The 13792-nt window shown below is 48.5% G+C and overlaps 1 protein-coding gene across 6 annotated transcripts in view; it reads right to left on the bottom strand.

The window, feature by feature from the left end:
• Positions 1 to 13792, bottom strand: part of LOC110495683 (probable phospholipid-transporting ATPase IH) — a 69429-nt gene that overhangs the window by 23907 nt on the left and 31730 nt on the right. For all 6 annotated transcript variants that reach the window (XM_036952043.1, XM_036952046.1, XM_036952044.1 and 3 more), the window contains exons 3-17: positions 13655 to 13744; positions 13337 to 13525; positions 12462 to 12590; positions 12047 to 12150; positions 11882 to 11932; positions 11700 to 11764; positions 10935 to 11016; positions 9284 to 9434; positions 8672 to 8869; positions 8421 to 8594; positions 6011 to 6177; positions 4979 to 5050; positions 4780 to 4853; positions 4184 to 4287; positions 20 to 201 (exon numbers count right to left, since the gene is read on the bottom strand). In XM_036952043.1, coding sequence (XP_036807938.1) covers positions 20 to 201; positions 4184 to 4287; positions 4780 to 4853; positions 4979 to 5050; positions 6011 to 6177; positions 8421 to 8594; positions 8672 to 8869; positions 9284 to 9434; positions 10935 to 11016; positions 11700 to 11764; positions 11882 to 11932; positions 12047 to 12150; positions 12462 to 12590; positions 13337 to 13525; positions 13655 to 13744 — 1832 coding nt within the window. The remainder of the gene's footprint in view (positions 1 to 19; positions 202 to 4183; positions 4288 to 4779; positions 4854 to 4978; positions 5051 to 6010; positions 6178 to 8420; positions 8595 to 8671; positions 8870 to 9283; positions 9435 to 10934; positions 11017 to 11699; positions 11765 to 11881; positions 11933 to 12046; positions 12151 to 12461; positions 12591 to 13336; positions 13526 to 13654; positions 13745 to 13792) is intronic.

The following is a 13792-nucleotide window of genomic DNA, read 5'->3' as shown; positions in this document are numbered from 1 at the left end:
TGTGGTTCCAGAACGTTACCTGTCCTCCACGGCGGTGGCCCCCAGCAGTACGAAGTCCTTCTCAATGAGGTCATAGGCCTCGGCCAGCTTCCTGTCTCGGTCCTGCAGGGCCAGCTTGGCACTGTTTAGCAGGTGACACGTCTCCTCGTACTGAGCCACGCTCAACTTCCTGTACGCCACGCACAGTGTCCGTAGGCCCTCCTGAAGAGAGAGAGAGAGAAATAGAGAGAGAGAGAGATAATTATGTTATGCTTTGATATGATTACTGGACACTGATGTTGCAGTAGACAATCCGATAATAACAATTATTCCACTGTTCTGTTCTTTTTTCTCATTAAAAACAGTCAAATCAAATTAAATGTATTTGTCACATACACATGGTTAACAGATGTTAATGCGAGTGTAGCGAAATGCTTGTGCTTCTAGTTCCGACAATGCAGTAATAACCAACGAGTAATCTAACCTAACAACTCCAAAACTACTACCTTATACACACAAGTGTAAAGGGATAAAGAATATGTACATAAAGATATATGAATGAGTGATGGTACAGAACGGCATAGGCAAGATGCAGTAGATGGTATCGAGTACAGTATATACATATGAGATGAGTAATGTAGGGTATGTAAACAAAGTGGCATAGTTTAAAGTGGCTAGTTGTAACGCTCGTCCTCTTCTTCTGACGAGGAGTCGCAAGGATCGGACCAAAGCGCAGCATGGTACGTGTTCATGACGATATTTATTAAACTCAGAACACTAAAACAAAAATAACAACGAGAATGATACGAACCGAAACAGTCCTGTCTGGTGACATACACAAAGACAGAAAATAAACACCCACGAAACACAAGTGGGAAAAGGCTACCTAAGTATGATTCTCAATCAGAGACAACTAACGACACCTGCCTCTGAGAACCATACCAGGCCAAACGCAAAAACACAACATAGAAAATGGAACATAGACAACCCACCCAACTCCCGCCCTGACCATACTAAAACAAAGACATAACAAAGGAACTAAGGTCAGAACGTGACACTAGTGATACATGTATTACATAAAGATGCTGTAGATGATATAGAGTACAGTATATACATGTACATATGAGATGAGTAATGTAGGGTATGTAAACATTATATTAAGTAGCATTGTTTAAAGTGGCTAGTGATATATTTTTACATCAATTTCCATTATTAAAGTGGCTGGAGTTGAGTCAGTGTGTTGGCAGCAGCCACTCAATGTTAGTGGTGGCTGTTTAACAGTCTGATGGCCTTGAGATAGAAGCTGTTTTTCAGTCTCTCGGTCCCTGCTTTGATGCACCTGTACTGACCTCGCCTTCTGGATGATAGCGGGGTGAACAGGCAGTGGCTCGGGTGGTTGTTGTCCTTGATGATCTTTATGTGTGGGCGGAGCACTTGCCGTACCAGGCGGTGATACAGCCCGACAGGATACTCTCGATTGTGCATCTGTAGAAGTTTGTGAATGCTTTTGGTGACAAGCCAAATTTCTTCAGCCTCCTGAGGTTGAAGAGGCGCTGCTGCGCCTTCTTCACAACGCTGTCTGTGTGGGTGGACCAATTCAGTTTGTCCCTAGGGTGTACGCCGAGGAACTTAAAACTTACTACCCTCTCCACTACTGTCCCGTCGATGTGGATAGGGGGGTGCTCCCTCTGCTGTTTCCTGAAGTCCACAATCATCTCCTTTGTTTTGTTGACGTTGAGTGTGAGGTTATTTTCCTGACACCACACTCCGAGGGCCCTCACCTCCTCCCTGTAGGCCATCTCGTCGTTGTTGGTAATCAAGTCTACCACTGTAGTGTTGTCCGCAAACTTGATGATTGAGTTGGAGGCGTGCATGGCCACGCAGTCGTGGGTGAACAGAGAGTTGTTGTTACCTACCCTCACCACCTGGGGGCGGCCCGTCAGGAAGTCCAGTACCCAGTTGCACAGGGCGGGGTCGAGACCCAGGGTCTCGAGCTTGGTGATGAGTTTGGAGGGTACTATTGTGTTAAATGCTGAGCTGTAGTCGATGAACAGCATTCTCACATAGGTATTCCTCTTGTCCAGATGGGTTAGGGCAGTGTGCAGTGTGGTTGCAATTGCGTCGTCTGTGGACCTATTTGGGCGGTAAGCAAATTGGAGTGGGTCTAGGGTGTCAGGTAGGGTGGAGGTGATATGGTCCTTGACTAGTCTCTCAAAGCACTTCATGATGAGGGAAGTGAGTGCTACGGGGCGGTAGTCATTTAGCTCAATGACATCACTGACAGAGCAGTGGGTTACAAAAAGCTGCAGTTTGCACAGACTGGCATCGAGGGATGTCCCACTGGGCAGAGTTTACATACCAGTTTAGTCTGCGGCAGTAGACTTATGACCTTGACCTTTCACATAAGCAAATACACACACACACACACAAACAAACACGCACGCACACAAACAGTGAGACCTCAGTTCTGACATTCTCTCAGCGCCAGTCTGGTTCACACCAGCATCACCGCTGGCCATCCCATTGTAACGTAACCTGAGAAACACATTCTCCCTGACAGTCAACAGAAACGGATCGGCACCGCTGCCAACGGCAACCCAAACTGCATCCACAATTATGTCATCCTTGGCAACCAGCCTGTCCTGTTTCTGTCAGTGTGGCGTTGGAGAGATTGGGCCAGAGCCACAGACACACAGGGATCAGTAGACTACCTCCACGTTGGCACCAAACACTACATAATGACAGTCAATCACCATCTCAGTTACATTCCATATACAACTTGGAACTTTTGGTGGCCAACATCTTAAGTAAGGACACTACCACTAAAGGATACAAGAATCAGTTAGCATTTAACAGGGTCCACCATACAGCCATATGACAATATACACCTCAAGCAAAGCAAAAATGAAAGTCAAAAATGCATTTGAGGTCAGAAACTCTGACAGTCAGGGCCTCCCGGGTGGCACAGTGGTTAAGGGCGCTGTACTGCAGCGCCAGCTGTGCCATCAGAGTCCCTGGGTTCGCGCCCAGGCTTTGTCGTAACCGGCCGCGACCGGGAGGTCCGTGGAGCGACGCACAATTGGCCTAGCGTCGTCCGGGTTAGGGAGGGCTTGGTCGGCTTGGTCTTGATCCAGCTGGTCTTCATAGGGTTAGGGTTCACCCAGGACATCCAGGTAAAGACTGTTAGTATCCAGCTGGTCTTCATAGGGTTAGGGTTCACCCAGGACATCCAGGTAAAGACTGTTAGTATCCAGCTGGTCTTCATAGGGTTAGGGTTCACCCAGGACATCCAGGTAAAGACTGTTAGTATCCAGCTGGTCTTCATAGGGTTAGGGTTCACCCAGGACATCCAGGTAAAGACTGTTAGTATCCAGCTGGTCTTCATAGGGTTAGGGTTCACCCAGGACATCCAGGTAAAGACTGTTAGTATCCAGCTGGTCTTCATAGGGTTAGGGTTCACCCAGGACATCCAGGTAAAGACTGTTAGTATCCAGCTGGTCTTCATAGGGTTAGGGTTCACCCAGGACATCCAGGTAAAGACTGTTAGTATCCAGCTGGTCTTCATAGGGTTAGGGTTCACCCAGGACATCCAGGTAAAGACTGTTAGTATCCAGCTGGTCTTCATAGGGTTACGGTTCACCCAGGACATCCAGGTAAAGACTGTTAGTATCCAGCTGGTCTTCATAGGGTTACGGTTCACCCAGGACATCCAGGTAAAAGCCCAGGCTCTGTCGTAACCGACCGGGAGGTCCGTGGGGCGACGCACAATTGGCCTAGCGTCGTCCGGGTTAGGGAGGGCTTGGTCGGTAGGGATGTCCTTGTCTCATCGCGCACCAGCGACTCCTGTGGCGGGCCGGGCGCAGTGCGCGCTAACCAAAGGTTGCCAGGTGCATGGTGTATCCTCCGACACATTGGTGCGGCTGGCTTCCGGGTTGGAGGCGCGCTGTGTTAAGAAGCAGTGCGGCTGGTTGGGTTGTGTATCGGAGGACGCATGACTTTCAACCTTTGTCTCTCCCGAGCCCGTACGGGAGTTGTAGCGATGAGACAAGATAGTAGCTACTACAACAATTGGATACCACGAAAAAGGGGTAAAAATTCAACAACAAAAAACAAAACAAAAAAACTCTGAAAGTCTGATTTTGGAGCTACTTTAGGACAATGGCCTCTAGTGTCTGATAGTGGCTGTATGTGTGTGTGTCCTTACCACAGCGTTGTGCTCCACTCTGGCTTTGACCTGCTCCACCTTGCCAGAGATCACCCTGGGGAAGATGGAGGAGTCGGCCCCTTTACAGAACAGGTAGTACTCCCCTGTGGACAACCACACAGTTAAAAACAGGTTCCTCATTAGCAGAGAGAAGCATCATTGGTTTGCAGCAGTGAGGGCAGACAACACTAGAGATTTTCCTCAGTGAGACTGACTCTACCGTCATTAGTATGCCTTCTGCCTTCTGCTTGAGCTCCTAGCACACATATGGCCCTCTCTATGTACAGACAGACAGACAGACAGACAGACAGACAGACAGACAGACAGACAGACAGACAGACAGACAGACAGACAGACAGACAGACAGACAGACAGACAGACAGACAGACAGACAGACAGACAGACAATAATGACTGGGCTGCCGTAGTAATGACTGCTTTCATCTAGAAAAAGCACCAGCCGCTACCATACAGATACAGATACATCTAGTTTCTGTGTTCTAGTATTATAATGGTAGTAATTGTACTATAGTACAATAACATCTATTTTCTGTGTTCTAATATCATAATGGTAGTAATTGTACTATAGTACAGCACCTGTGGTGGACCTGACGATAACACTCATTCTCCTTCTCACAGAGTCAAAGGTCAAAACCTCCAGCAGCTCAAACCTGGATGCAAGAGAGAGAAAGGGAGAAAGAGGTTGGGTTACTGACCACACACACACACACACACACACACACAAAGATAAACTGATGCCCACAGGCCTTGGCTGGAGTAATGGACACACACTGACCTCTCGACCTCATCCTCCCTATTAAGAATCTCCATGTGACTGTCCTTCAGCCGCAGATAGGTGAAGCCAAGCCTGGGGGAAAGAGGAATGTACCATTACTGTCAGAATAGGGGAGCAGGTTAAACTGCAGTTAAATGTATGGCTATACAGTGCGTTCGGGAAAGTATTCAGACCCCTTGACTTTTTCCATATTTTGTTACGTTACATACAGCCTTATTCTAAAATGGATTACATTTATGTAAATAAGGTATTTTTGTTTTTTATTTATAATAAAAAACAGTTTTCGCTTCGTCATTATGGGGTTTTGTGTGTAGATTGATGAGGAAAACTATTATTTAATCAATTTTAGAATAAGGCTGTAACATAACAAAATGTGGAAAAAGGGGAAGGGGTCTGAATACTTTCCAAATACACTGTATATTTCCTATCTATCTAGTTCATTTCAAATGGCTGGGAGGAGGAAAGACGTTCTGCCTTTGTGTGTGTGTGTGTGTGTGTGTGTGTGTGTGCGCATGAGTGATTGAGCGACAGTGATTGAGTGAGTGAGTGATTAAGTGGGTGAGTGAGTGATTGAGTGGGTGAGTGAGTGATTGAGTGGGTGAGTGAGTGATTGAGTGGGTGAGTGAGTGATTGAGTGGGTGAGTGATTGAGAGGGTGATTGAGTGATTGAATGGGTGAGTGAGTGAATGAGTGAGAATGATTGGGTGATTGAGTGAGTGATAGAGTGAGAGTGATAGAGTGGTAGAGTGATAGAGTGAGTGAGTGAGTGAGTGAGTGAGTGAGTGAGTGAGTGAGTGAGTGAGTGAGTGAGTGAGTGAGTGAGTGAGTGAGTGGTAGAGTGGTAGAGTGATAGAGTGAGTGAGTTATAGAGTGGTAGAGTGGTAGAGTGGTAGAGTGAGTGAGTGAGTGAGTGAGTGAGTGAGTGAGTGAGTGAGTGAGTGAGTGAGTGAGTGAGTGGTAGAGTGGTAGAGTGAGTGAGTGAGTGAGTGAGTGAGTGTGATTGGGTGACTGAGTGAGTGTCAAGCCAGTCACCTCTTCATGCCCTCCACCAGTGCCACCTCGTCAGGAGAGGATGATATGTAGAAGGAGGTGGCCTTGTTCTGGTGGATACCCATCTTGATGCCATCCACTGTCTCCTCCTCCTTCACCTGTACCGTGTGGCACAGACACAACGCCCGGAAGAACAACTCCTCAGACTCCTGACAAGCCAAGCACAGAGAACACGTCACACACACACACATGTATCAACACATAAATACAGGAAACATACACGTCTGAATACATCATTTGGAAGGTCCTGAAGGTCATGCTTCTTAGTCCTTGTACACACAGACACACACAGACACACAGAAGACAAAGGAATGGCACAGGCTGGTCACTGGAGTGAAGCGGCCCTCTCTAGTCCTGGCACACAGCAGTGTGTGTGTGTGTGTGTGTGTGTGTGTGTGTGTGTGTGTGTGTGTGTGTGTGTTTGTGTCACTGGATCCCTGGGTGGATGAATGTGTCATCCTTAGAGAAGGTATCAGTGTCACTCTGAGTTTAGGGTTCACCCAGGACATCCAGGTAAAGACTGTTAGTATCCAGCTGGTCTTCATAGGGTTAGGGTTCACCCAGGACATCCAGGTAAAGACTGTTAGTATCCAGCTGGTCTTCATAGGGTTAGGGTTCACCCAGGACATCCAGGTAAAGACTGTTAGTATCCAGCTGGTCTTCATAGGGTTAGGGTTCACCCAGGACATCCAGGTAAAGACTGTTAGTATCCAGCTGGTCTTCATAGGGTTAGGGTTCACCCAGGACATCCAGGTAAAGACTGTTAGTATCCAGCTGGTCTTCATAGGGTTAGGGTTCACCCAGGACATCCAGGTAAAGACTGTTAGTATCCAGCTGGTCTTCATAGGGTTAGGGTTCACCCAGGACATCCAGGTAAAGACTGTTAGTATCCAGCTGGTCTTCATAGGGTTACGGTTCACCCAGGACATCCAGGTAAAGACTGTTAGTATCCAGCTGGTCTTCATAGGGTTAGGATTCACCCAGGACATCCAGGTAAAAGCTGTTAGTATCCAGCTGGTCTTCATAGAGTTACGGTTCACCCAGGACATCCAGGTAAAGACTGTTAGTATCCAGCTGGTCTTCATAGGGTTAGGGTTCACCCAGGACATCCAGGTAAAGACTGTTAGTATCCAGCTGGTCTTCATAGGGTTAGGGTTCACCCAGGACATCCAGGTAAAGACTGTTAGTATCCAGCTGGTCCTTATAGGGTTAGGGTTCACCCAGGACATCCAGGTAAAGACTGTTAGTATCCAGCTGGTCTTCATAGGGTTAGGGTTCACCCAGGACATCCAGGTAAAGACTGTTAGTATCCAGCTGGTCTTCATAGGGTTAGGGTTCACCCAGGACATCCAGGTAAAGACTGTTAGTATCCAGCTGGTCTTCATAGGGTTACGGTTCACCCAGGACATCCAGGTAAAGACTGTTAGTATCCAGCTGGTCTTCATAGGGTTAGGGTTCACCCAGGACATCCAGGTAAAGACTGTTAGTATCCAGCTGGTCTTCATAGAGTTACGGTTCACCCAGGACATCCAGGTAAAGACTGTTAGTATCCAGCTGGTCTTCATAGGGTTAGGGTTCACCCAGGACATCCAGGTAAAGACTGTTAGTATCCAGCTGGTCTTCATAGGGTTACGGTTCACCCAGGACATCCAGGTAAAGACTGTTAGTATCCAGCTGGTCTTCATAGGGTTAGGGTTCACCCAGGACATCCAGGTAAAGACTGTTAGTATCCAGCTGGTCTTCATAGGGTTAGGGTTCACCCAGGACATCCAGGTAAAGACTGTTAGTATCCAGCTGGTCTTCATAGGGTTAGGGTTCACCCAGGACATCCAGGTAAAGACTGTTAGTATCCAGCTGGTCTTCATAGGGTTAGGGTTCACCCAGGACATCCAGGTAAAGACTGTTAGTATCCAGCTGGTCTTCATAGGGTTACGGTTCACCCAGGACATCCAGGTAAAGACTGTTAGTATCCAGCTGGTCTTCATAGGGTTAGGGTTCACCCAGGACATCCAGGTAAAGACTGTTAGTATCCAGCTGGTCCTCATAGGGTTAGGGTTCACCCAGGACATCCAGGTAAAGACTGTTAGTATCCAGCTGGTCTTCATAGGGTTAGGGTTCACCCAGGACATCCAGGTAAAGACTGTTAGTATCCAGCTGGTCTTCATAGGGTTAGGGTTCACCCAGGACATCCAGGTAAAGACTGTTAGTATCCAGCTGGTCTTCATAGGGTTACGGTTCACCCAGGACATCCAGGTAAAGACTGTTAGTATCCAGCTGGTCTTCATTGGGGAATGAAACAATGTCTGACCCTGCATCAGTGGTTAGGGAGGGGTAACTTGTCCTGTACATATTCGTACAGTCCATCAAGTGACAGTGAGGCTCTCTGTCTCACCTTGCCCCCTGGTCCAGGTGAGGAGTCGATCATGTCCATGCTGGTTGCCCCTGGCATGACCTGTCCATTACAGATGGCATCAGGAACGTAAACATAGCCGTCCACACAGCACTCTATAAACTCCATGTTGTTCTCTGTCAGGGTGCCTGTCTTGTCTGTAAACACGTACTCCACCTGGAAAACACACATTCAGGTAAGAGTGGTGAGTGTGTGTGTGTGTGTGTACTGTGTGTACTGTGTGTATAGCCTACCTGTCCCAGTTCTTCATTGAGGTCAGATGTGTTAACCTGAGCCCTCTCTCCCAGTTCCTCGTCAAACATCTCATCATCCCACATGATGAAGTAGGACCCCAGGAACTTCTGCATCTCCACGGTAACGTACATGGACACAGGGATGATGTAATTAAACAACACCATGAAGGCCAGGAAGTCTGTGAACGCCCGGATCAACTGGAGAGAGAGAGGAGGGAGGTATGAGGAAAGAGAGGGGGGAGGAGGGACAGTCAGAGGTGACAGGGAGAGAGAGAGGAGGGAGGGAGGGAGGTATGAGGAGGGAGAGGGGGGAGGATGGACAGTCAGAGGTGACAGGGAGAGAGAGAGGAGGGAGGGAGGTATGAGGAGGGAGAGGGGGGAGGAGAGACAGTCAGAGGTGACAGGGAGAGAGAGAGGAGGGAGGGAGGGAGGTATGAGGAGGGACAGTCAGAGGTGACAGGGAGAGAGAGAGGAGGGAGGGAGGGAGGTATGAGGAGGGAGAGGGGGGAGGAGGGACAGTCAGAGGTGACAGGGAGAGAGAGAGAAAGGGAAAGTGAGAGGTGAAAAAAACATCAGCTATTGCATAAAAATGATTGTAGTTTTATAACCTACTATATGGCGTTGCCTCTCTGTGTCAGTCTTCTGGTTGTAGAAGGGCTCGTCTTTGTCCGGGTCAGCCTGCCACACATACTTCAGCACTGTGTTGATCAGAGCCTTGCTGATCAGGATGCACAGGTACACTATCAGATACGCATTCATTGACCTGGAGGGGGGAGACAGAGAGGGGGGGAGAGACAGAGAGGGGGGAGATAGAAAGGGGGGGAGACAGAGAGGGGGGAGACAGAGAGGGGGGAGACAGAGAGGGAGGAGATAGAGAGGGGGGGAGAGACAGAGAGGGGGGGATAGACAGAGAGGGGGAGATAGAAAGGAGGGGCAACAGAGAGGGGAGGAGAGACAGAGAGGGGGGGAGAGACAGAGAGGGGGAGACAGAGGGGGGAGAGACAGAGAGTGGGGGAGAGACAGAGAGGGGGGAGAGACAGAGAGGGGGGAGACAGAGAGGGAGGAGATAGAAAGGGGGAGCGACAGAGAGGGGGGAGAGACAGAGAGGGGGGCGACAGAGAGGGGAAGACAGAGAGGGGGGAGAGACAGAGAGGGGGGAGAGACAGAGAGGGGGGAGAGACAGAGAGGGGGGAGATAGAAAGGAGGGGCAACAGAGAGGGGAGGAGAGACAGAGAGGGGGGAGAGACAGAGAGGGGGAGACAGAGGGGGGAGAGACAGAGAGTGGGGGAGAGACAGAGAGGGGGGAGAGACAGAGAGGGGGGAGAGACAGAGAGGGAGGAGATAGAAAGGGGGAGCGACAGAGAGGGGGGAGAGACAGAGAGGGGGGCGACAGAGAGGGGGGCGACAGAGAGGGGAAGACAGAGAGGGGGGAGAGACAGAGAGGGGGGAGAGACAGAGAGGGGGGAGAGACAGAGAGGGGGGAGAGACAGAGAGGGGGGAGAGACAGAAAGGGGGGAGAGACAGAGAGGGGGGGGGGGACAGAGAGGGGGGGGACAGAGAGGGGGGGGACAGAGAGGGGGGAGACAGAGAGGGAGGAGACAGAGAGGGAGGAGATAGAGAGGGGGGAGATAGAGAGGGGGGAGACAGAGAGGGGGGAGACAGAGAGGGGGGAGACAGAGAGGGGGGAGACAGAGAGGGGGGAGACAGAGAGGGGAGGAGAGACAGAAATGGGGGACACAGAGAGGGGAAACCGACAGAGAGGGGGGAGACAGAGAGGGGGGAGACAGAGAGGGGGGAGAGACAGAGAGAGGAGGGGAGACAGAAAGGAGGGGAGACAGAGAGGAGGGGAGACAGAGAGGAGGGGAGACGGAGACGGGGAGAGACAGAGAGGGGGGGATAGAAAGGGGGGAGACAGAGAGGGGAAACCGACAGAGAGGGGAAGACAGAGAGGAGGGGAGACAGAGAGGAGGGATGACAGAGAGGAGGGGAGACAGAGAGGAGGGGAGACAGAGAGGAGGGGAGACAGAGGAGGGATGACAGAGAGGAGGGATGACAGAGAGGAGGGATGACAGAGAGGAGGGGAGACAGATGCAGAGGAAATTACATAAGAATGTCTTCAGGAAGGGTGGACGGTCTGAATGGGTCTTTATGGGGAAATGGATATGATGCAATTAGATGGCAATCAACGTTAAGTGAACCTGTCTGGAAACATGGTAAACACGCATCATAAAGTGGAAAACACAACCATGTTGGTGGGCCTTACTTCTCCACTGCAGAGCGTTTCTGGGACTTGGACTGGTAGTTGAGCGCCATCTTGGTCTCCATACCAGTGTAGATGGCAACAGCTAGGAGACACAAATCAGAGGGTCAACTTGGGGAGACATTTCACATCTGTGAAGATGAAGGAAAGAGACTAGGAAAGGGAACGACACTGTAATATTGAGATGCAGCCCTGATGACAATAATATCAGTCAGATCTGACAAGTCAGGTCTCTGTCAGTACTGAATACTGTCATGGTGTCCTACAATTATCTGTGAAATCAACTCCCATCACACTCATCTGATTTCATAATAAGACTTGGCTTGCAGTCATGTCATCTCATGCAGTGTAATGACTGCATTCCTGCTTGACAGTTAGCAATATTCTCACTCATACAGGTCTGTACAGGCCTCAGCAGCTGGTCTCAATATACAACCCACCGTGTGAACACAGGAACTTAAACATTTGGAAAGGAACCTCTAAACATTCCAAACCCATTATATGAATGAAAAATATGAATCTATTTTAGATTCTATAAGTGATGTCATTACAAGGTCACCCAGTGTAGTGTCTTTAAATTCTATTAGTGATGTCATTACAAGGTCACCCAGTGTAGCGTCTTTAGATTCTATTAGTGATGTCATTACAAGGTCACCCAGTGTAGTGTCTTTAGATTATATTAATGATGTCATTACAAGGTCACCCAGTGTAGTGTCTTTAGATTCTATTAGTGATGTCATTACAAGGTCACCCAGTGTAGTGTCTTACCATATATGTGCTGTGTGTTTTTCAGTGTCGCCCCTCTGAGAAGTAGGTTCTCAGATCCCAAAGGCCTGAAGCAAACACAGAATACACTTCTTTGTTAGGATACACTTCAAAAAATGTTTTTGTGCAAACACACGAGCAATGACTTCCTGAATTTGGAGTCAATTTCCTGGGTATGGATTTACCTCGCGATGGGCTCGTTTCTGTCTGAATAAATATTGATTCGGCCCACGAATCTGTCCAAGGAGAGAGGGAATGCATGTGTGAGTTGGTGTGTTTTGCGTTGTTTTTCTCTATACAACCTGTACTGATTGTCTGGATGCAGTGTTGTGTGCAGGGTTGTCACTCACTTGTAGAGGTCTGGTTGTGGTTGTTCACATTCAATAGAAGCCTGTAGAGTATCGAAATCCTCCTCTGTGATGAAGGCCTTAGTGTCCTGCACAGCATAGTAGGTCTTTGTGGAGGGATGGAGGGATGGAGAGAGTCACAGCGAGATCAAGAACACAGCGCATCTCACATTACCCCTCTAATGAAACAAAAAACAAACTCTCTCTCTCCATTTCGCTCCATCTCTCTATATCCCTCACATACACACTCATACCCTCTCTCTCACTCACTCTTTCTCCTCTGTCCCCCGTCTCCCACGCTCTCTCTCTCTTTCACTCTTCTGTTCTCCCTCAACTCTATCCCATTCTTTCTTTATCTCTGCCTCAGCCACCTCTCCCATCTCCCTCCTCCTCTCTCTCAGTCAGAGTGTAGTGTTACCTTGTGACTGGACTCCCCGTCCAGACTGGCTGTGGTGACAAAACAGGTCCCGTCCTCCCTACTGGTGGAGAGAAGGATGAGGTCACAGGGGAACGTCTCATCTTCCTTGATCAGCACCACATCACCCACCTGGGAGAGAGGGAGGGAGGGAGGGAGGGAGGGAGGGAGGGAGGAAGGAAGGAAGGAAGGAAGGAAGGAAGGAAGGAAGGAAGGAAGGAAGGAAGGAAGGAAGGAAGGAAGGAAGGAAGGAAGGAAGGAAGGAAGGAAGGAAGGAAGGAAGGAAGGAAGGAAGGAAGGAAGGAAGGAAGGAAGGAAGGAAGGGTGAATGGGAAGTTAGAGCGTGAGAGATATGTCTTTAGCTCAATAGGATAACACAGTCTTGAGTTGCCTAAAGCATGTTGGTTGGACCCACGTGTGGGTCACTGGGGGTCCAGAATGACATTTGTTGTGCATTGCAAAACATTTTACTTAAAAATTGGAAATGTAGACAATTAAAACCAAATAGAAAGCGTGCAGAAAAGATAATGGGCCTATATATATTTTATATAATAGTCTAGAATCTTTGAGAACTTACAATCAACAAAATAAAACTAGACAATGAGGCCCCCATAGATTGTGTTAGAATGATTTGAGCATAAGAACACAGCATTAGCCATGTTAAAATATGCAGGAAATGTGCTTAAAAACTGCACAATTCTCTCTCAGCTCCATGACAAAAATGTGTAGAATTGCAGGAAATTAGCTTTAAAATTGAAAAACGTCTCTGCTCAACCCTTATGGTGGGTCGCGACTCAAAATACACCTTAATATGTGAGTCTGATCCAAAGAACCCAGGTTTGATCCCTGGTCATGTTCAGGTGTAGGATGATACGTACCCTCAGCTTACGACTCTGTTTCCTGATCACCTTCCCATGCTGCACCTCGTGCACAGGACACTGGTTAATAGCATTGTCTGCTTTGTGCCTGAGCCAGTCCTCATAGCCCTGTTTGATGGCCGTGACAGTGATGACAAAGAAGAGAGGTAGTCCGCTGGTGATGGGACTGGTGGGAGTGTCAATTATCAACTGAAGAGGGCGGGAGAGAAAGAGAGAATGATCTATTGTCATCTGAAACTTCTGCGTTTGCCAGATTTATATTTATTGCCAACTAAGCCTTAAATGGACTCAAATTGAATCTACCAGTCAAGCTCTGACCTGGACAAGAAATATGATGAGGAAGTAGAAATTGGCAATTCTTCTAAACTGCTCAAACAAATTCTTCGGAACAAAATTCCAGAAGGTGTACTGTGGAAAGGGAAGCAACAGCAAATGGTTATAACATGGTTGTAATGT

This window comes from Oncorhynchus mykiss, chromosome 18 (assembly GCF_013265735.2).
Source record: "Oncorhynchus mykiss isolate Arlee chromosome 18, USDA_OmykA_1.1, whole genome shotgun sequence".
Classification (NCBI taxonomy): Eukaryota; Metazoa; Chordata; class Actinopteri; order Salmoniformes; family Salmonidae; genus Oncorhynchus; species Oncorhynchus mykiss.
Note: the sequence above shows the minus strand (reverse complement) of the source record. Positions and strands in the feature narration are given on the sequence as shown.